At 44.1% G+C, this 20,239-nt stretch overlaps 1 protein-coding gene across 8 annotated transcripts in view; it reads left to right on the top strand.

Annotated features, from left to right (window-relative positions):
• SLC35F4 (solute carrier family 35 member F4) overlaps positions 1-19,880 on the top strand; it is a 131,993-nt gene extending 112,113 nt beyond the window's left edge. For 6 of the 8 annotated variants that reach the window (XM_075753287.1, XM_075753281.1, XM_075753286.1 and 3 more), the window contains 6 exons: positions 443-740; positions 8,257-8,476; positions 14,887-15,012; positions 16,024-16,216; positions 18,364-18,453; positions 19,461-19,880. In XM_075753287.1, the coding sequence (XP_075609402.1) occupies positions 443-740; positions 8,257-8,476; positions 14,887-15,012; positions 16,024-16,216; positions 18,364-18,453; positions 19,461-19,702 (1,169 nt within the window). In that variant the 3' untranslated portion in view covers positions 19,703-19,880. Of the gene's footprint in view, positions 1-442; positions 741-8,256; positions 8,477-14,886; positions 15,013-16,023; positions 16,217-18,363; positions 18,454-19,460 lie in introns of those variants that run through there. The other 2 variants (XM_075753285.1, XM_075753289.1) reach the window with 2 other exon arrangements.
• The last annotated feature ends 359 nt before the right edge of the window (positions 19,881-20,239 follow it).

Genomic DNA, 20,239 nt, shown 5'->3' with positions numbered 1-20,239 from the left:
ATAAAGAAAGTGATTCTTGAGTTAAAATCTTGAATAATAAGAACTTATTCCTGGCTTCAGATGTACGGGCTCAGATAGCTTTTATGTTTCATACATGCACAGTAATTGACTTTGTAATGCCGTTGTTTCCAAGGGATGTAGTTCTGTTCTAGAAGGAGAGAAGGGCTGATAAAGCAAACTCTGGCAACAGCTTAACCATAATGCTGTTTCCTCAGGCCTCAGTATTGTGTTTGTATTTTGTTCCTATCCCCTTGAAATGACAGAGACGGTATTACTGACTGTTTCTGTGCAGGATTTCAGTGTTTGTGGGGCATAGAGGAATTACAGGGAGAAGGCAAGGGATGGTTTGTCTGGATCTGAAGGGGAGATTTTGCCAAGAATTGTTTTGAATACATTCGTTATGAGTGCAACTCCTCTCTTTTTCTATTTTTTTTTTTTTCAGGAGAGGAAGGAACACAAACGCACACAGAGAGCAGCAGCCAAGAAGCTGAAGGACAGACACGATGCCAGTCTTGCACATCCACATTTCTCAAGCTTATCTGGAGATTTCTGATAATTTTGTCCGTCTCCTCCTCCTGGGTCGGGACCACACAGTTTGTCAAAATCACGTATGAGACCTTTGACTGTCCTTTTTTCATGACTTGGTTCTCAACAAACTGGAACATTATGGTTTTTCCCATTTATTATTCTGGGCACCTTGCAACTGCACAGGAAAAGCAGTCTCCAATCAAAAAATTCAGGTAGGCTTTATCGTGGCAATATCCCTTTAAACAACCTGATTTCTCTGGACTGAGATCACTACACTTCTCAGTTTGACTCATGGTGTCAGAAGGCTGACTAAAGGTCATGCTGCAGAAAATCTCATTCATAAATAGCTTACAGAAGGCTAACTGATGAGTGATATATGCTTGAATAAATGGATAATTGATTGGTAGGGGTTTTTTACTGAGTTGGAAAGGTCAGTAATTTGCTTATAATCTTGTTATTATATTATCTAATATTTATATATTTTGTGTTCTTGTCTGGATCAGGCCATTAATTAATCTGTTCTGGTCCATTTATGATAGAACAGTAGTGTAAAGTGCAACCAAAGCAACTCATAGTCAAGAAGAAAGATGCTCAGAGCTGAGGAGATAGTTTCCATGTGGAAGACCATGGCTTGCTCTCTATGCTCGGCAAGCACAGCAGGATATAAACTGCTCTTTCCACCTCCTGCTGGATCATGGCATGGAGGAAGAGCATCGTAGTAGACTTCTCTGCTCTCCTTTGTGTGGAGTAAGAATTAAAGCAGGTTGCAAACTCTTGGTTTTCCTCCCACTGTAGCTCTGAGGGGTAAGTTGGCATAGCTGAACAGCTGTCATCCTGAGGAAACGATGTGAAGGCTTTGTCCCATCTTCCATCAGGCTCCCCATGGAAATACCTCTTCCTCTGTCTTGTGAGAGCAGGGGAAGACATCCCTCTGACTCCAGCCTTTCCTTACGCCACATGTCTGCATGTTATAATTGAACTCTAAACTCAAGTGCAAAGGAGTCTGTAGTACTAACGATAACATCAGTCTGCAGGGGTGGAAATTTATAAATCCCTCTTCAGTAGCCACTGTGAAATTATAGAAATATAAGGTTAGAGAGGAATCGTGCAACAGGGACAAGCTGGCTTAGCTTCACCCTAGCCAGTTCTTAAGAAATCTGTATCTAACGTGTCCTCAGGGCTTGGAAGAACCACCACGTTCTGGGACAATTCATTTCACAGTTCCTCCTCCACTTCCGTTATTCTACCGATCTGACAGTGGCGTAGAAGCTACTTTAAAGGATGGAACTAAATTCAGCTTGCCAAGAGATAACGCACCTTGACCATGGAGGGAAGAAATTCACAGGATAATTTTGAGCAGGGACCCAATTCTGTTACTCCGGTGCAGACTTGCTTTGAAAACAGTCTTACTGAGTTCAGCAGAATTGTCTGTTCTGCAAGGTATTAGCCGGCATGTGGCCCGTACCATGTTGCCACTGACAGAGGGTTTAGCACAGCTGTCACTGAGCACACAGGGAATTCAATTTGTGACTGTCAGGCTGGAGAGTAGCAGGGCCAAATTCTTCCCTCGGCTGCCTTTGCCAGGATCTGGGATGTAATTTGGCCCTAAATTATCATTTCTGTCAAATCAGCATGACTGAAATTGAACAGTTGCACTTAATTAACTGCTTCTCTGAAAACCCTAGTGCTTTGTACGTTAATGATGCCTTCATTCAGATTCTTGCTGGAGAATTTGTGAGAACATTAACAGTGTCAGCTTGGCTTCTGGATGTGGGGTAGAGTAATAACAAATGCACATCAGATAAGGAAGAAGGTGAGAATAAATACTCTTGCAGATAGATCCTCTGCAGTTAGTTGGTTGATTATGTATCCATCAGAGCAAAATTTGGGGCAAAACATTTGTGGCAATGCATAATAAAAGTATGCTTAAATAATTGATACATTTCCCAAGCTGTTAGGAGCTTTTAAAGTTGAGGACATGTGCTTACATGCCCAGAGGAATTTCTGCACACACAGAGATGTGAAGTAGGTTTGTGAATGTGTGTGGAAACAGGAGACCAGCGTTAGAGCTAACGGGACAACGGAAAGAAATCTTCCTTGGGTATTTCCTACCCCAGATATATCCGGAACTCACATCCCAGGGAGGAGGTAACTATTGTCAAATACTGACTTTATCATGGGGACCAACTACTTGGTCTGTGCCATGTTATGACTGGACAAGCTAAACTCTTTCAGTTTGGGTATGGGAATGGACATCTCTTCAGGATGAGCACTTGATTTTCTGATGACTTAAAGAATTGAAACGCATCATATGTAGTTTTTAAATTCAGAGAGTTATAGACAGATTTAGTTCGGAAAGGATCTTCGGAGGTCATTAAACGCAGCCTCCTACTCAGAACAGGGTTATGTTCAAAGCTAGATCAATTGTTTGTATAGTTGTTTGGTTTGTGCTCTTGATATTTTTCCTGTTACAGGGCTTTTTATTACATTTTGTAAAATTTCTTGTTGTTTCATTTGCTGGTTTTATTTCTGTGGAGTAGCTAATTCTTGTCAATAAAGCCCATCCTGTAGTGATTCCACGCCTGCCTCAGAGTCCAGAGGTGATTTGTCTTTGTGTTTCTAGAGGATGTAGTTACTCACTAGATGCTTTAAAGACATATGACTTTTTGTCCAGCAGATATTCCCGGTGGATCAGAACAGTGTCTATGATATCTTGGCAGAGATCAATGATCGTGCGAGTGACTTGCAGAGTGCCGCCCCAGGCTGGCAAAGCTGTACAGAGCCACTCTTGCTTTAATAAATCCCACTTGGAAGGATAGGAGTCTCAGTCTTCAACTTTAGATTGGCTTTCTGAAAGTTTTTATAATCTTTGAGATTGTAAATTGTGTATTTCTTATCTTTCACGCTTTACCTTAGAGATTAAATTTTGTGGTCTTAGAAACTAACTCAAGGTTATTACCTTCGTGCTGCATTTCATTAAAGTATCATGGTTGTCTTGAGGCAGAAGACACAGCTCTTGGTATCCGTTCAGTATTGTAGATAAAAGCTACCTCCCACATAAAAAGCTTCAAACTCCTTACATTAGTGGTGAATAAAATGATCTGAAGCTCAATAAGCTCAGCAATCTATCACTGCCGGTATTTACCACAGCAGAAGACACTCCACAGGCTTGACATAGGATCTTAATAGAGTTATAATTTGGAATAGGTGGATAATATTTTCAATGTCAATAAATTTTTCCTCCCCATCTGCTGTCTTGGCTTCTCAAGGACAATGCTGTGATGTTCAACAGCTTTCTGCCAGAATATATCCACGACATAATAGCTGAAGTTGGTCCTACAGGCGCTATGCAGCTTTGAGGCACTGGCTAGAAAGAGTGTAGGTAGGTACAGGTTTAATGCAAGATGAACATGCTGGGAAGAGTTGATTTTCTAGCAAGGAGGATAACAAGATGTGAGCATCACTTGAGGTAAAAACAGAGTCATACGTAGCTGATACTTGCTGTCATCTGTCATCTGCAAGTTTGTCACCTAGAAATCTCTCCATCTGTGTTGCAGCAGTAGCTCAGCCCAGCTTCCTCGGCCACTTCTGGAAGAGCACTGCAAATCTAGATCTTCGCTTTTCAGAGGAGAGATGAGGATCTCTGTTCCTTGAAGCTGCTCCTACCTCTAATGGCTCAACAGTAGGGAGGGAGACCAGCAGCAGAAAACAGGGCTTCCCTTGGGCCATTCCTTGTGGGGGACAGCATTCCCATGGTGCTGCCCCCCAAGCCAGGCACTGCTTATGTGAGAGGTTCACACACAGTTCCTTTTCCTTTTGCTCCAGCTCTTGAGCAGACAAATGCAACTGGCCAGGCTTTTTCTGAACGTTCAGAGGAGAAGCAAAACAAGAACTTGATCGGTCTTGGAAAACAATGCACCAGTTGCTTAACCACCATTAGTCTGCTTGGTGTCTGTCTCCTGAAATGGAGCTGGAAGATATTTTATTGCAGCAGATGCCATCATTTAGATAGAAGGACCAAATGACACAGTAATAACTTGTGCTCACAAAAGGTCCCACGGTGCTTCTTACTACCATAATGTCACTGGTGGCCTTGCCAAGTTTTGATCTGGGTGATGTAATTACATTCGCCGTATTCACATTACCCCAGGTAGTGTCTGTTAGCTCTGTTTTTTTTCTGTAAGCTGTTTTAAAACCAGCTGCTGCATTACACTCCAGAGGCTGCTGTGTGTCAGGGGTGAATAAACCCATTCTTCTGCAGGGGCTGGCATCAGAATAACTAAGAGGCGACGCAAGCTCTTTAGCGGGTGCCAAAGGCAGAGCTACATGACTGCCTGAGGTGCCGTAATTCCTGAGAGCGTGGCACACTGCCCAGAGCTGCGGGCTGAGGGCTACCTGCAAATAAAAAGAGTTATTTATGTCAGAGGGCAGGTTTTAAATAGACTTCTTGTGCATTTGGAAATAGTTTGTGTCATAGTTTAAGGGTCAGCTGCCCTTAGGTATGTCTCTGCCTTTAAGTCACCAGCCTACAATGTTATCTGGATGGGGAGGGATCCACAGAGCTGTCTGTCCTGAGCCCAGGGTTTTAATCACGGTCATGTCGTGATGACTCCTGCAAGTTTAATTTTAGTTGCATGCCAAAGAGGCTGAGTTAACCACTGAGCAACCAGCCCTCACAGAGCCCGGGCAATCATCTACTGTAGCCATGACTGGGGAAATAAAGTATTCTTCCTATCTCCTCACTCGCTGAGCATTATTCATGGAGTTCTCCTAGGCATGGAGGTGAATTCATCAGGTGTCTGTCTTGCTCAGCACAACCCTGTCACAAGTCTCTGCTGTTTGTTTTTAATTGAGAGGTGAGGAACCGCTGGCCCCTGTTTTGTCTGGTCATTGTACGCTGCTGTGTGTGATGGAGGCTTTTCCATCTGCTCAAACAGCCCATTTCCTGCGGCCTGTGAAGCATTTCCAGGTTTCTTTTCCTAGCTGTGAATCTCTGCTCAGCCCTCCCCCTGCTTCTGGGATCTCAGAGGTAAGTGACTTTTGTGGTGTTGCCACAACTGCCTCTCCCAAATAGTTGACCAGCCCACAGAGTCCAACCCAGAATAACATAATAATCTCTGAGTCTTCCTCCTTCCGAGGATTCAGTCAGGGCACTTTGGACTCCATCCTCCTGACTCTACTCTGAGTTTATCTGTGTGGCAGACATCCCAGGGATCTGCAGGACAACAAAACCTGACCCATTCTGGCATCCTCCGCACCCTTTTTGGCTTCAGAAGCCACTCACCCTCCCCGTGGATGGAGGAGCAGAAGTGCCAGGCTTATTCCCAGCATCTCACTGGCAGTGGGGGGCCACAATGGATGACTGGGGTATAATTTCCCATGGCACATTTGTAGAAGAGCTGCTTCTGCTGCCTTGCAGAGTCCACCAGTGATGTGCTTGGGTGGTTTTGCTGTTGCCTTTGTACGCTCTCAGCGTAGCACTGGGGTACTTAACTGTGCCCTGCATTACTGGAAGCAGCCCGAGCACCGTTCTGTCTTGTTTTAACACAGCACAAGCTTGTTTCCTCTAAGACACATCCTGACAGCTTCTGAGACGGGTTGGATTTACAACTGTGTAACGATCCAATTGTGCATCAGAACCGATGGCAGAATTTCCACCGGGTTGGAGAGAGCAGGCTTCGTACAGGTCTGTAGTTCACAATGCAGATCTGTTCTTGCCAGGAGATGGGGCATCCTGGCTCTGGCATCAGGTAATGGTGACACAGCCACAGTGCATCCAAGTCAGAGGCCACCTGTCTTGAAGTGAGACGTAGTCTGAGCTCAGAATCACCCTCTACATCCACCTAAGTCTCCTGGGGAGGAAAACATCATTTAAATGTAAACTACTATATCTGCATGTCAACAAACATTCAAGTCTGTGCTACCAGTGAGTCCATTCTCAGACAAGGAAACTCATCACGCTTAACTCCTGTTGAAATCAGGGATACAAAAGCCTACAAACTTAAGCATTAATTTATTTGCTTCACTGAGTATTTGCTTTGCATCTCAGATAAATGATACAAGCTCTTCTCTTTCTTTGTGTAACATTTCTGTTCTGATCTTTGGAGAACAGGCTGACTTCTGAGAACATCTAGATCAACCAGAGTGAAGGAGGTAATTAGCAGATCCGTCTGCTGAGCATTAACTTGTTGGACACCCTGGCAGAGTTTGAGAATGGATTTTATTATTGCCAGAAACGACTGCTTTGTACCCCAGGTCATTTTAGTGGCAGCAGGGAATGAATGGTTATTAAGACAGACATAACTGATCTCATGTATTACATAGATGTTATTATTCTACTTTCCACAAAACAAGAGTGATGGTTTCCATTTTTAATAGTAAAAAGCTGCAATATTTTTAACAGCAGAATTTCCCAGAGTTACTGAAAGTGCTTTAGGAGACCTGAAGACAATTCTGTCTTTTCAGGCAAAGCCAAATTAGGATAATTATTACACCGCCACCACCCAAATAACAAGTGTTTTTGACTTCACGTTGCAGTGCAATCTTTGAAGTTACTAATTAGTTCTACATAATTAGTGGTTTAGCAATCTTCCAAGCACAGCCATATTTCGCTGTGAATACTTTGGGGCCCTGAGGCCTCGTGGCATTGAGATCAGTCCCTTAATGTTGCCTGGTAAGGATGTGTTGCAGGTTGATGGTACCTTGGTTCACTCCGTTGGTGCTTCGGTTGTGTGAAGCATTCACTTGTGGGACCTCTCATGTTTTAAATAGATGTGTCTGAGAGCCTGCCATGGCAAGAAATGAACCGTACCAGGAATATCTCAAGAAATCCCTTTAACCAAGAACGCAGACAGTGGAGTTTCTAAAAACCATCCTTCCCAGTTTGGGAAGGGTAGAGACATTTCAGGAGGGGTGCGGTGATGTGCCTTTAATCAAGCTGCATGCTTAGTCTCCTCTTAGTCCATGCAGGTACCACTTTGCAGAGGAGTGCTGTCCCCAAAGCAGTGTCTCCTGACCTGACCCTTCCCTTGCTTGAAATCCTCAGAAGCAGACAGCTCACAAGTTGCCTGTGACACAGTGTTTGGGAAGCTAGAGATTTTCTTTGCCATTTAGTTCGCAAAGAAGCATCTGCAGACGAACACAACTTTTTACTGTATAACAAAATAGAACTGTTAAATACCCTTCCTGACACTCTTGTTTGACTGGCTCAGTCTCACTGGCCGATGGCTCTCTTTCCCACCATGGTGATGTGTCTGGCAGTATTTTTTAGTATCTTTAGGCAATTCTTGAAGCTTACTTGGCCATACGTTAGAATATATTTCAGTAAGAAGAAAAACAGGTTTTGGAGCAAAGCAAGAAAAAATTGTCAAGCTACAGAGAAAAAATTGCAGTTATAATCCCTCTGTTCATGGCCTTGAAGGCAGAGTCTGAGAACTGTCAGTGCATTATAGATAACCTTCATTTCTCTCTGTGAGTCCCTGGGATTATTGTTGCATAGAGTGTGATTATTCCAGGTAAGTTACTTCTTTTCTATTTGCGAAATTGCTGTTTTAAGAAGATTGTAGGTTGTTTTCTCTGTGTGAATTAAACAATAGATTCTTATGGGTGTGCGGAGTAGTTGGCAAAAGTACTTAATTGAATGAGATAAAAGTCTAATGAATGTTTGTTGTGCTGGAGTGAATGCTAAGAAAAATCCCAGCTGAGTTTTAAACTCTTTTCTTTTCATAGGGAATGCAGTCGGATTTTTGGTGAAGATGGTCTGACGCTGAAACTCTTTCTTAAAAGGACTGCTCCCTTTTCTATTCTGTGGACTTTGACTAACTACCTGTATTTACTGGCTTTAAAGAAGCTGACAGCCACAGACGTCTCTGCCCTATTCTGTTGTAACAAAGCTTTTGTCTTCTTGCTTTCTTGGATTGTGCTGAAAGACAGGTTCATGGGAGCAAGGGTAATGACATGCCTGATTTTCAACTCTCTCTTGTTTTCATAATTGCCCTTAAATCCATAAGCTATTGTGCTGCCATAGTACTGCTGCATTATAGTATGTATATACCGTGGAACCATTTCTCATTTAATGTTATGATGCAAACCTAAGCCTGAATATCATTTAGAGATCTCAGACTCCAGAGGTAATACGATGTGGGAATTTCAAGATGCTATTACAGCTAAGTGTAATTTGATGAATTAGAATAGGAGGACATCCGGTTTCATATAAACCTGTTCTGTCTTGGGTTCCAGTGCTGAAGTACAGTCAATTAATTTTATTTTAAACTAAGTGATAAATGTTTAGTTTCTAACCAAAGCAATTTTATTTCTTGTTTGGGTAGATAGCTGTTTTCAATATGTAATGTATTTTTCTTATGCCACCCTATTACTTTTTACATACACATAAATGAATACACATGTGCTTGTGCCAAATATAATTTAAAAGGGACAGCAACTGAGGGTGTGTTTTGCACTAAAGTGTTAGAGGACTCACTGGCAGTAATATGGACCCTGGAAAAAGGGGAAAAAAAAAAAAAAAAAGAGCTCTAGCAAAATGATGTGTGCCTGCATCTGGGGGAAAGCAAGCGTGTTTCCTGTAATTTCACATACCCAAATCTCCTCATCTGCAGCAATTTAAACTGTTAACTTTATACTTTGGCTAAGGAGTAGTTAGGCCTGCTGCCAGTTCTGCTCATGCAGATTCCCTCATTGAAATGGCTCAAGGCCTAATGGTCATGTTGGGTACAATCCTGATTGAACCGTCAAGAGCCTTGAACTTCATTAGGAACTGGCTGGGACCAGGTGTGATGCCAGCAACCAGAAGAGGCCACCAGCAATTGGATATAAGTTCCACGGAAAGCGTGATGGATCAGGACACTCATCTGAGTGGGTTCATTTTTAAAAAAATGAGGGCATCAGCTTTTTTTTGTTATTAATGTGATAGAAGGGTTCAGAAATGAAAGGAAAAGGCATCCGGTTTCGCAGGCATCTGATCCAGCTCTTGCTGCAGTCACCAGCACACTGAAGAGAGCGTTGTGCTTGGGGTTTGGGAATGCAAGAGGAAATTGTTTAAAGTAAAACAGTTCCTCTCATTTCCCGGTGAGACAGAGCTGGCTGCGCAATTAGTAATGGCACGGGGCCTGAGCACCTCAAGACGCGTCTGCCGTCGTGCAAGTGAGTTCTTGGGTAGGGATCTGCCAGGCAGGTTTTGTTGGACTGGCTCAGTGGAGGGTCTGTCCAGACCCAGGCAGTCAGGGGCGTGAGCCCGTGTTTCACAGACCTCAGCCGTAGTGCCCTTGAAGGTAAGGACACGGACATTTCATCTTGCAGTGCTAAAGCCAGACATTTCATATAGAATTTAAAATACAGAAGCCTCAGGTTAATGTGACCCATCCTCAGCCTGCTGATGACTAACTAAGCAGGGTTTGAAGTCCTCGGTTCTTCTCTACAGAAATCAACAGGAATGGTAATTTCTGAGGCTGTTGTTCCCTTCTCTGGCCCTTGATCATCTCAGCTTCCAGCTGTTACTACTCACTTATGTCAGATGATATTGAGTCTAGCTGAAAAAATAGGAAATTTTGATCCCTTTAAGCTAATTTTTGTCTAAGAGCAACCTCTTTCTAGAAGAACAAACACAGCTATTGTATTTTCCTAGCCTACTCTCTTAAAGAAACCTAGACAAGAAACACTAAAGCAATTTTCAGTTATTAGTTATTTTTCACTCACTAAAAAACCACATTGCTATAAATATGCATTAGTATTAATGCTGTAAACACCGTGAGGTTTGCACAAGAAAAACCTGGCAGAAGAAGTGAACAGCAAATCCTGCACATAAAAGAAACTGTTTTTGCTGCTAACTGGCAGATTCTGGATGCACAGTGCTGGAAAGGTAATTAGCAGCATTTTCCAGCAGCCCTCCTGCCAGAATAACACTTAATGACGTTAATAACCACGCAGGAGAGAGTCTGAGAACTAAAAGACGACAAAGCAGCATAGACCCAGCCTTTTGTGCTTTGAATGCCGCTACTGCTTTCACTCCCCAGCCTCTCAGAGAGCAAGTGTAATTAGGTTATTTGGACAGTAAGAGGATGAAAAGAAATAAGGGCTTAATCATACACTCTGAGCCAGTGTTTTTGCAAAAGCACTCAGCACCCAGGAGCTTGTCTAAAGACAAACTTGTCTTGATGGCCACCTTATGGTACGGCATAATCTCACCCGTGGAAGCATTGACTGGCTGTAGAAGTGCTGCCAGTGGCTCCGTGCGGAGGTCTGGCTGTGCCGGCTGTGTTTGAGCTACCCGGAGCATGCGTTGTGCAGTGAGAGCCACGTGCCCTCAGCGGTGATGCTGTAGCATGGGAAGGAGCTTGCACCCAACCCAAGAGAGAAAAACACCGGCTGAAGAAAGAGTATTCAGATGAGAAGGACACATACAGCATTGCCTGTATAGCTATTTACCTATAAAAGCAGCGCAGGTAGACCTTAGATACCTTGAGTACCTACTGCCCTGCACAAGAACACATAGCACAATCCCTGCCTGCACTGTAATCTTCTTTGCGCGGACATTTCTGAACATCTCACAAATTAAAAATGTATCCATGCTACACTGGGACTTCTGGAAGTCCAGACAGCTTTGGCTTAGAGCAAGCACAAATATTTGAAAGACTTCATGTATTTCAGTAGTTCCGTTGGCTTGTGTTGCTGAGATTTGGCCATGTGCTTAAATGTTTGCATGTTTGTGCCCTTGGTTGTGTTTCATCTGTGAAGTTGAATTAATGCTTATTAGGTAGGTGTGGAGTGGTTTGGGGACATTTTTTCCCAAAATAAGGTTGGCTGTAGTCTGGAGACAGGTTTCTTTACTACAGCACCTAATTTACTGCTGCGATCCACATAGGAAAAAAACGTTCCTGAGTAAAATGTTGTTGGCCTTGTTCTCTTCTGGGAGGAAGAAAAAAAAAAAAAGAGAGAAAAAAAAAAAAAAGATTTCATTCCTTACCTAGGAGGCTCCAAAAGAAAGTTACTACCCTCTTCTGTTAATTAAAAAGCCTTGTTTAACGAGCTGTCAGCTACAACAACCAGCTTTGCTTCACTATGACCTTGCTGCTTCTTGTCAGCTTACAGAAGCCTGCAGGATGTGCTCCCAGGTTTCTAAAGCAAACACACGACAATTGCTAGGCAGAGGTCAACTGTGCTAACGCAGCGATGTATAATTTGCAGGACGAGCTTTGAACATGAAACTTAAATAATGTTCTCGCTGTTTTCCAGTGTCAGGTCTTATTTATCTCATGTCTCATGAGATGATACTCCATATGTATCCATCATTTCAGTCGTTTAAGGAAAAAAAAGTGCCTGGCTTTCTAAATATTCTAAATTAGGAAACTGGCTCACTGAATTTGGTGTAGTCGAACTGGGAAGATGGTTTTCCCAGTAGGAAGAATCTTCTATTGGGTATGATGGAGTTATTCATTTCCACTAATACAAGGAAAAGACTCACTTGCTGGGTCTGAGCAGTGAGTGCACCAAGAGTTAAATCTTGATCTTTTCCCTTTGAAGAAGAGGATAACTACATTGGACTTTTCTGTTTTGCCTTGTGGCAGACGTTGCTTGAAATATTACAGCTGAAATACTCCAGCCGACAGCTGAAATGCTCCATCTGAATTTACGTGCAAGGCAAGATGTATAGTGCAGCCTGAGATGAAACCAGCCAGGCTGTGTAGCAGGGCAAGGGGCGGTTTCTGGAAACTGATAGGAGTTTGATAGTCTCTCTGATGTCTGAGAGGTCCTGACTGTAATTCTGCATTGCTTCAAGGCTGGACTTTTGTGGCATTAGTATCTTAGGAGAAGCTGGAAGGAGAACAGCAGTATTACACAATTACATTACTAGCAAACTACTCACTAAACCAAGGGTAGGAGGGTAGCTCTGTAGGGACCGTTCCCACTGAACAGGACTGAAACTCATTCTTCTAGGAGAATTTAACTGTGTTTTGCTCAGAGGTCCTTGGGTAGATGTAAGCTCAGGGATCAAAATAAGCATTGCTGCATCTTGGGTGATGCTATGTGTGTCCTGTGCCAGATATGCCCTGACTTTTCAGCAGGGTGAACAGCCGAGGGTGATGTCTCCCAGCACCCCAACTCACTTAAGGAGTGAAGGCCAGATTCCCATTTAGGCACTGGAAAATGCAACGTGCTTTCATGTCCTTCCTCTGGATGGAGGGACTCAAGCCCTCCTCCCGGGATGGCCTGACTGCTGGGATGTGTTGTTCTGGGAAGGAGGGGAGGGAAGCCATTGGTCCCCTCTAGCTAAAGCCCTTCCAGATCTCGTCGAACCATTGCATTACACCTGAGAGACTGTGAGTACGTATGTGACTCCAGCCCTTGTCAGTAAGTTGGAGGACTTGGATTTCAAGTGCCATTTCATGGTGAATTTGGAGGTATCAACAGTATTTTCAGGTCTAGGTGACAGCTAGGCACCTTTGTTGAACTGGAGCTTGGAGCTTGGATGTTTTAAATAGAAATAAGGTGGGATATAGACATGCACTGTGGTTTGTGACCCTGCTTTCAGCACTGCGACTGCAATGAGACGGAGGTACCCGTGTGCCTCAGTTACTGGTAAACTAGGGCTAACGATGAGAGGGAAATGCTGCCTTAAAGCATACCCAGATGAGTCCCCCAGTGAAGACACAGGCCTAGATACCAATGGGATCTAGGAGCAATAACATTTTTACCTGTAGTCTCAGAGATTGGCTCCACCTTGGGAGTTGATTCTTGGTTCCCCGTTGTGTCCCATATGCGGACACCTTTACCTGAGTCAGCCATGCGTCCATGTGTCCCCCATGGTTTTGCTGCACTGACTGGCTCTGTTGAAATTGTTCTGTGGGATTTTTGTGCTTATTGCCTCAATCTGGCTCGCATCTGTCCAATACCTGTGTCAGTGGGTTTTTGGTGGCTCTTGGTAAATCTATATGAGATCTGAAAGTCAGGCTTCTCTGCAAAAGGGCACATGGTTTGATCAAGATGCCTTTAAAGTCTGTGGCATGAAGCACATGAAGCTTAGGTTTGTCTGGTAGTAAATATTTCTTAAATGAAGTTTAATGAGGTTTTCCAGGAAGCAAGCATCTGTCTCACGTTGGTGTTGGCTCAGGAGTTGTACCAGAAGATAAAAAGCCCTGCCTGGCTCAGCAGTCGAGTCTGGGAGCCAGTCAGTGTGGCAGTGTTTGTAGAGGTTAGCGCTGTCGAGGTGAACCGCATCAGTTTCTTCCTTCGTATGAATGGGGAGAGCCAGCCTTGCCTGTCCACTGGGGAGTTGTGTAATGGATATCCGGGAATAGAAAATAGCGTCTGAACCTTCAGTGTTGCTGCTGATTCTGTAACAGCCAGCTTTGGGTATCAACATTTGTGCATCTTCTGCTCTATACCCAGCTCTAATACACAAACAACCTTTTTGTAATGATAACCTATTTATCATCATACTATTTTTTTTTTAAAATCTCTATTAAAAACCTTATCTTTCAGAAATGGGGCTGTGATTTTCCACAGGTCTGAGGAAACATACTTTCCTCTGCAGTCCATGGAAGCTAGGTGTTCAATGTCTTTGACATTCAGACTCTGTATTTACTTGCTGAGGGCAATTAGGTAGAGAGGAAGAGTTTTTCAAAGAATAAAATATGTTGGGGGTCCTACCACTTCTTTTAGGTCCTTGAAGACAAGACCCAGGATTGAAGATACGGTGTAGTTAGTTATTTCTGTTCTTCTTCTTTGAAGCTCCTTAGAAGCTCTGTCTGGGATTTTCAAATGAGGCCAAAAACCTAAGCACAAAGGTGAAGGCTTCATAAAGAAATTTGGACATGTCTGTCCAAGAAAGCTGGCAGGACTGTTAGGAAATACCGTGCACAGCTGGAGCAGCATGGAAGACCTCCCAGCAGTACACTGTATTCCACACTACAGGGGTCATTCTTCTGGAGTGATGTCCAGGAAGGTCAGCCATCTAAATGTTTGCATGTCTAGTTAATTTGATGGTGTTGCTAAATATTTCTCTTGTTGTATAGTAGTGCATAATGTCTTAAAATTTCTTGATCTTGGAGTCATATCTCCAAAGTGGACGTTTAACTTAAAAAATACTTAATGATGGATGTTCTGTCAGCAGATCGCAGAAGAATTTGCAATGCTGTAGATCCATATCACTGTTAGTGCATACACTTTCATTATGCTTTACATCTCTCCCAACCATACATAATTTTCCCTATTTAAGGGAAAGCAAGAAAGCTTCAAGTCAGAGAACGCCGCTAGTAACACTCATTAAAACCCCACGCAGTGATAATCTCTTTCCGTGTAATGAAATTGCACTGAGCTTTACATCGCTTTGCTTTGTCTGTGCAGATAGTTGCAGCAATAATGGCAATCACAGGAATCGTAATGATGGCATATGCAGATGGTTTCCAGGGTGATTCAATTATCGGGGTAGCATATGCTGTTGGATCAGCCTCTACATCTGCATTATATAAGGTAGGTCAAAAGTGTTTATTAGTAGTATTATATTCTTTAACATTGGATGTTAAAAATGCACGAGTACAAAGCGAATCACTATAAATGTTTTATTTTATTCGTCCCTCCTGCGTCATTCATATTATAACCAGGTGATGTCACAATGTCAGGAAGTCTACTATGGGGGTAATTAGTTGTTAGCTGCCAAACACTCAGAATGACTTTGCTTTATGAGCCTTTAATGAAATCTCCATTACTATACTGCATGTTTTAATCATTTCCTGCCACCACAGTTTATCGACACTATTTCAAAGGGGCTTGTCGTGTGCAGCAGGGAGGAGGGCCTGAATGCAGGTAGCACCGCTTTCCTGAGCGGGGATGGATGGATGGGCGGACGGCTCATCCCTGTGTATTCTGCTCTCCTGCTGGGCTCGGAGCCCCTGCATGTGCCTGGCATTAGGGACATGGAGGGCTTTGACCCCTGCTTTGACCCTCACTCTTGAAGGTGAGGGATGAAGAAGGCGGGGACGTGTCTGAGTGAGTTAGAAACAGGTTGGGCTAAAGGCGGCTGTATTTATTGTCAGCTCGGGGAGGGTGAACTGTGTGTAAAGAGGAGCAGAAGTTTGGACTTAGTGGGATGAGAAGTTGCCTCCCAGCTTTAGACTTTGGTTGTCTTGTTGATAAATCTGTTGTGACTATTCAAAGTCACTCAAAGTGCATTAATTTAGGCTTGTGCAGGACAAATCCTCCACGAGGCTTGGGCTACCTGTGGATCTGAAGCGAGTCCCTCCAGGCAAGGCTTTCCTCTCACCGCAGGTTTATGCTCTGGAAGCCACTGGGGACCAAGTACAGCCCAAATCCTGTCACTTGCACTGCGTGAACAGTGTTGTCTTCAGGTTCTTAGACGCAGGGAAGGGCAGCAATCAGACCAAAGTTCCCCTTGCAAAAGTTCTGTAGGAAATGGCCAGGTAGTGGCACACTTCCCGTGACAGGCATGAAGTCTAAAACCCCCTTCTCTCCTCTCCTTTGCAGGTTTTGTTCAAAATGTTTCTTGGAAGTGCAAACTTCGGGGAAGCGGCTCATTTTGTTTCTACCCTGGGCTTCTTCAATTTAATTTTCATCTCTGTAACCCCGATCATACTGTATTTTACGAAAGTGGAGTACTGGTCCCCCTTCTCTGCTGTGCCGTGGGGTTATCTGTGTGGCGTAGCCGGCCTCTGTTTAGGTACGTGATAAAAAAATTTACTCATTTTTCTAGCTCTTCTCCTCTCCCCCAATACAGAATTAGCCTCGGGCACAAACAATTCCTCCCCTTAAGCAGCAGAGCTCTCTCCCAGTTTAAATCTGATCCCACTGCTAACGGTTAGTCTTTGAGCAATTATTAATATTTTTCATAAGAAGCCTTCATACTAATAGCAGAGAATAAACATGAAGCAGTCATACTAATTGTCCACTTTTCATCTTTACATTCCTACCATAGTTTCATCGGTATTTCCCTGTCTCTGGCACAGGTGGATTGCTATAAATCCCATTTCAAAGGGCCGCATGCACCCAATAGTTCCTGGTGTGCTCTGTGGGTGCTGCAGGGCTCTGGGCAGAGCTCACGCAGCTTTTCATAAGCCTGGTGCTGTTTCTTCTCCTGCGGTCTTCAGCTCCCCTCCGCTCCTCCACAGCACTCCCTCTTTCACAGCCACAATTGCTATCCTCTAGCCAGGCAGAATATCTGTTGGATTCAGCCCAGGGGCGTTTTAATTTCCAGCTATAACAACATCCTTTCCTTTAGTAAAAGCTCTATTATTTCATAATTGAAGAGGGTTTTGTCTCTGCTACAAGTATATTAAATGGAAACAAAGAGGATGTCATTGCCTGGTACATAGCCCATCCACGCAGCCATCCTGAGACATGGTCAGGCTGACAGCTGAGGTGCTCTGAGCACCTTGAAACTTTTCCACCCTGAATTGCAGCCACTCCGGGAGCACCTGAAGGACAAAAAGTAGGGATAACTTAACACCCAGGGACCTACCCAAGTGTATAATCCCAACCACGAGGGAATGACCCTGTGGAGCAGACAAACCCACTCCTTTCACATAGGGGACTCATCAGCAGAAGAGGACGGGTTGGTGGGCGCTCGGCAAGGACTTGGGGTCCTGCCACAGCACCAGCCCCTGGCTGCGAGAGCTGGAAGAGCCTGCTGCCTGCCTTGCAGCAGCACCCTAGAGAATGACATGAAAGGGAAGTTGTTGCAGTTTGCTTTTGATCTCTCAAGGAAATTGGAGCAGGCTGGGAATGCTCTCATGTAAAAGTCATTTGTGCAATTGTAAAAAAAATTAAAAGTGTTGAACCATTTGTACTTCTGTCAGCTTTCACCTTGCCCTCAATGTGGCAGCAAGACCTCACTCCAGTCTGCTTAGTCTGCAGTTAACTTCATCAGCTAATTGTATGTAGTGTCCTTTAGAGTATGAGTTCCTGCTGCTTTGGTGTGTGGTCCAGCTAGAGGGACCTTTCCTCAGTGAAATGTCCTACTTTCCTCAGTGAAATGTCCTACTAAGCCAAGGACAGCATAGCCTCAGTCAAGAGGGGAAGCTGGGATCACCATCCTTCTGCTGGGAGGAGAGATGATGGTTTGTGGCAGCAAAACTCGGCTGTTGGTATCTGATTAAAGCTTGGACAAAGCTGTGAAATACACGTGTGATAACTTTGGTATTACAGTTTGTGAAAGGATGTACAGCCCTCCCTCTTCCCCAAGCAGAACTTCCCCTTGTTTCACACCCATATATAAAAAAAAAAAAAAAAAATCAATCACTTTGTGACAACTACATAATTGTGGTGTGCATACTGAGCATATATCACACTTGTAGGGTCAAGGTAGAATCATAGACTCATAGAATGGTTTGGGTTGGAAGGGACCTTAAAGCCCATCTTGTTCCAACCCCCTGCCATGGGCAGGGACACCCTCCACTAGCCCAGGTTGCCCAAAGCCCCATCCAACCTGGCCTTGAACACTGCCAGGGAGCCAGGGGCAGCCACAACCTCTCTGGGCACCCTGTGCCAGGGCCTCAGCACCCTCACAGGGAAGGATTTCTTATATCTAATCTAAATCACCCTCTTTTAGCTTAAACCCATTAGCCCTTGTCCTGTCACTACACTCCCTGATGAACAGTCCCTCTCCATCTTTCCTGTAGCCCCTTCAGGTACTGGAAAGCCGCAATTGGATCTCCCCGGAGCCTTCTCTTCTCCAGGCTGAACAACCCCAACTCTCTCAGCCTGTCCTCATAGGAGAGGTGCTCCAGCCCTTTGATCAAGTGGAGGAGAAAAGTCTCGCTCTAGCGTTTTTCCCCATAATCATGTATTCTTTTCTCTGTTTTTCCCTAGCTTTCAATATTCTGGTTAATGTTGGCGTCGTGCTTACATACCCCATTCTGATCTCTATCGGCACAGTGCTCAGCGTCCCTGGAAACGCAGGTACAAGCACCATGGCTGTTGGTGGAAAAATACGCACAGGGGCATGCAGACAGCAGAAGCAGTTTATTGTCTAAATAGTCTAAATCTGTTGTCATATATTTCAAAAGCAGTTCAGTCTCCTTCCGCTTCCACGGATGCTCCTGGTGATGGTGGGTATTTCAGTTGGTGAAAGCCTTTTTTTTTTCTTTTTTTTTTTTTTTTTGTCTTGCCTCCTTTCCCTGTGTGTGAGGGGAGGTGTCCATGCCACGCAGAGGAGAGGGCAGGCTGATCTCCAGCCAGCAGCCCAAAGCTGCTGGGTGCTGCTGAGACGTGTCAGGGTCAGCGTGCTGCTGCGGCTCAGCGCTGCGCTGGTGACTTGCCATGCAGCAACCCAGCAGGGCATATACATGGAAGTTTACTCCAAGAGTCCTGTCTTGTTGAATAGCCTCTGCCTCTGCTCTTCCAGTCTCCTCCTCTACCCTCTTAGCCTCACTACTCTAGGTATTTGAGCGTGTTTTCAACAAAAACATGTATTTTTAGGGGAATGCAGGTCAGAGCTGTGAAAGTCCCTGTAAGAGGCTGCTGAGGGGCTCAGATGTGCTGTTGTTGCTGGTCGTGGGGCTGGGAGGCTGAGCCTGGAGGCATGAACTCCAGCTTTCTGATCCGCATCCTGCTCTCACCCCATCGCTGGTCCACGCAGCCCAAGGACACATTACGCTGATGCAACCTGCTGTAAATAAAGAGTTACCATAAAGTACCTTCCCTTGCAGAGCAGAAATGGAAACCTTGAGGCTTAGACCAGCCCTAGAGGGTTCCTTAGAGTGTGTGAAGAGAGATGTGGCACCACGCTGTCAGGTCAAAGCTGTTCTCTGGACTTGAGGAGCTGGTCACTCCAGAGGATTGAGAGCAACGTGGCCCAGTAGCACAGCCAGTGTGCAACACACTGGTTACGGAGTTGTTCCAGGCTGGTCTGATGCTGTAGATCATCCTGCTGCAGTTTTCACAGCATTTTTGTTTCTCCTTCACAGCTGTGGATCTGTTGAAGCACAAAATGATCTTCAGCGTAGTGAGGCTGGGAGCCACCATCATCATTTGCATTGGGTTTCTGCTGATGCTGCTCCCTGAGGAATGGGATGAAATAACCCTGAGGTTCATCAACAGCTTGAAAGAGAAGAAAAGTGAGGATCATGCCGACGACATCACAGACTCCAGTGTACACACGAGAAGCAGAAGTAGAGCTAATGGGACAGTGTCTATACCACTAGCTTAGGGCTGGTGGACTTTAACTGCACGCAGATGTATATTCTGTGAATATAGCTTAAATTTCCTCACTACTGGTATGCTTAAAAATGACATTTACTCTGAACTGGGGATGAACTGTAAGATAAGAGAAATACGTCTATAATAAATGTTTACATTTATACACTTATCAAGGAACGGGTGTAAATAACTACAATAAAATGTTTTGTAATAAAAAACATTTAAGCTTGTGTCTTACTGGACTGGTAGGTTTAAAATATGCATCAAGTCTGTATCACTTATCTCCTTTTGCTGGCAAAAGTAGAGTCATTCTCAAGGATACAAATCTTGGATATTTCCAGTTAAATTTCAAAATCAAACATGTCGACTTACTTTCAATAAAGTGACCTTTCAGTGAGGTAGCAGTTTTGGAAAGCCTTTCAAACCTCTCCTGGCGTTTTTGAGAATTCAGTTCTGAAAGAAGCCAATGTTCATGTTGGTATTAGGAATTATCATCAGCATAAATATTGTGACATGCAAAACAATTTTTCATTGTTACATGAAATAT

Source organism: Balearica regulorum, chromosome 5 (genome assembly GCF_011004875.1).
Source record: "Balearica regulorum gibbericeps isolate bBalReg1 chromosome 5, bBalReg1.pri, whole genome shotgun sequence".
Classification (NCBI taxonomy): Eukaryota; Metazoa; Chordata; class Aves; order Gruiformes; family Gruidae; genus Balearica; species Balearica regulorum.
This window is presented reverse-complemented; position numbering and strand designations above follow the sequence as displayed.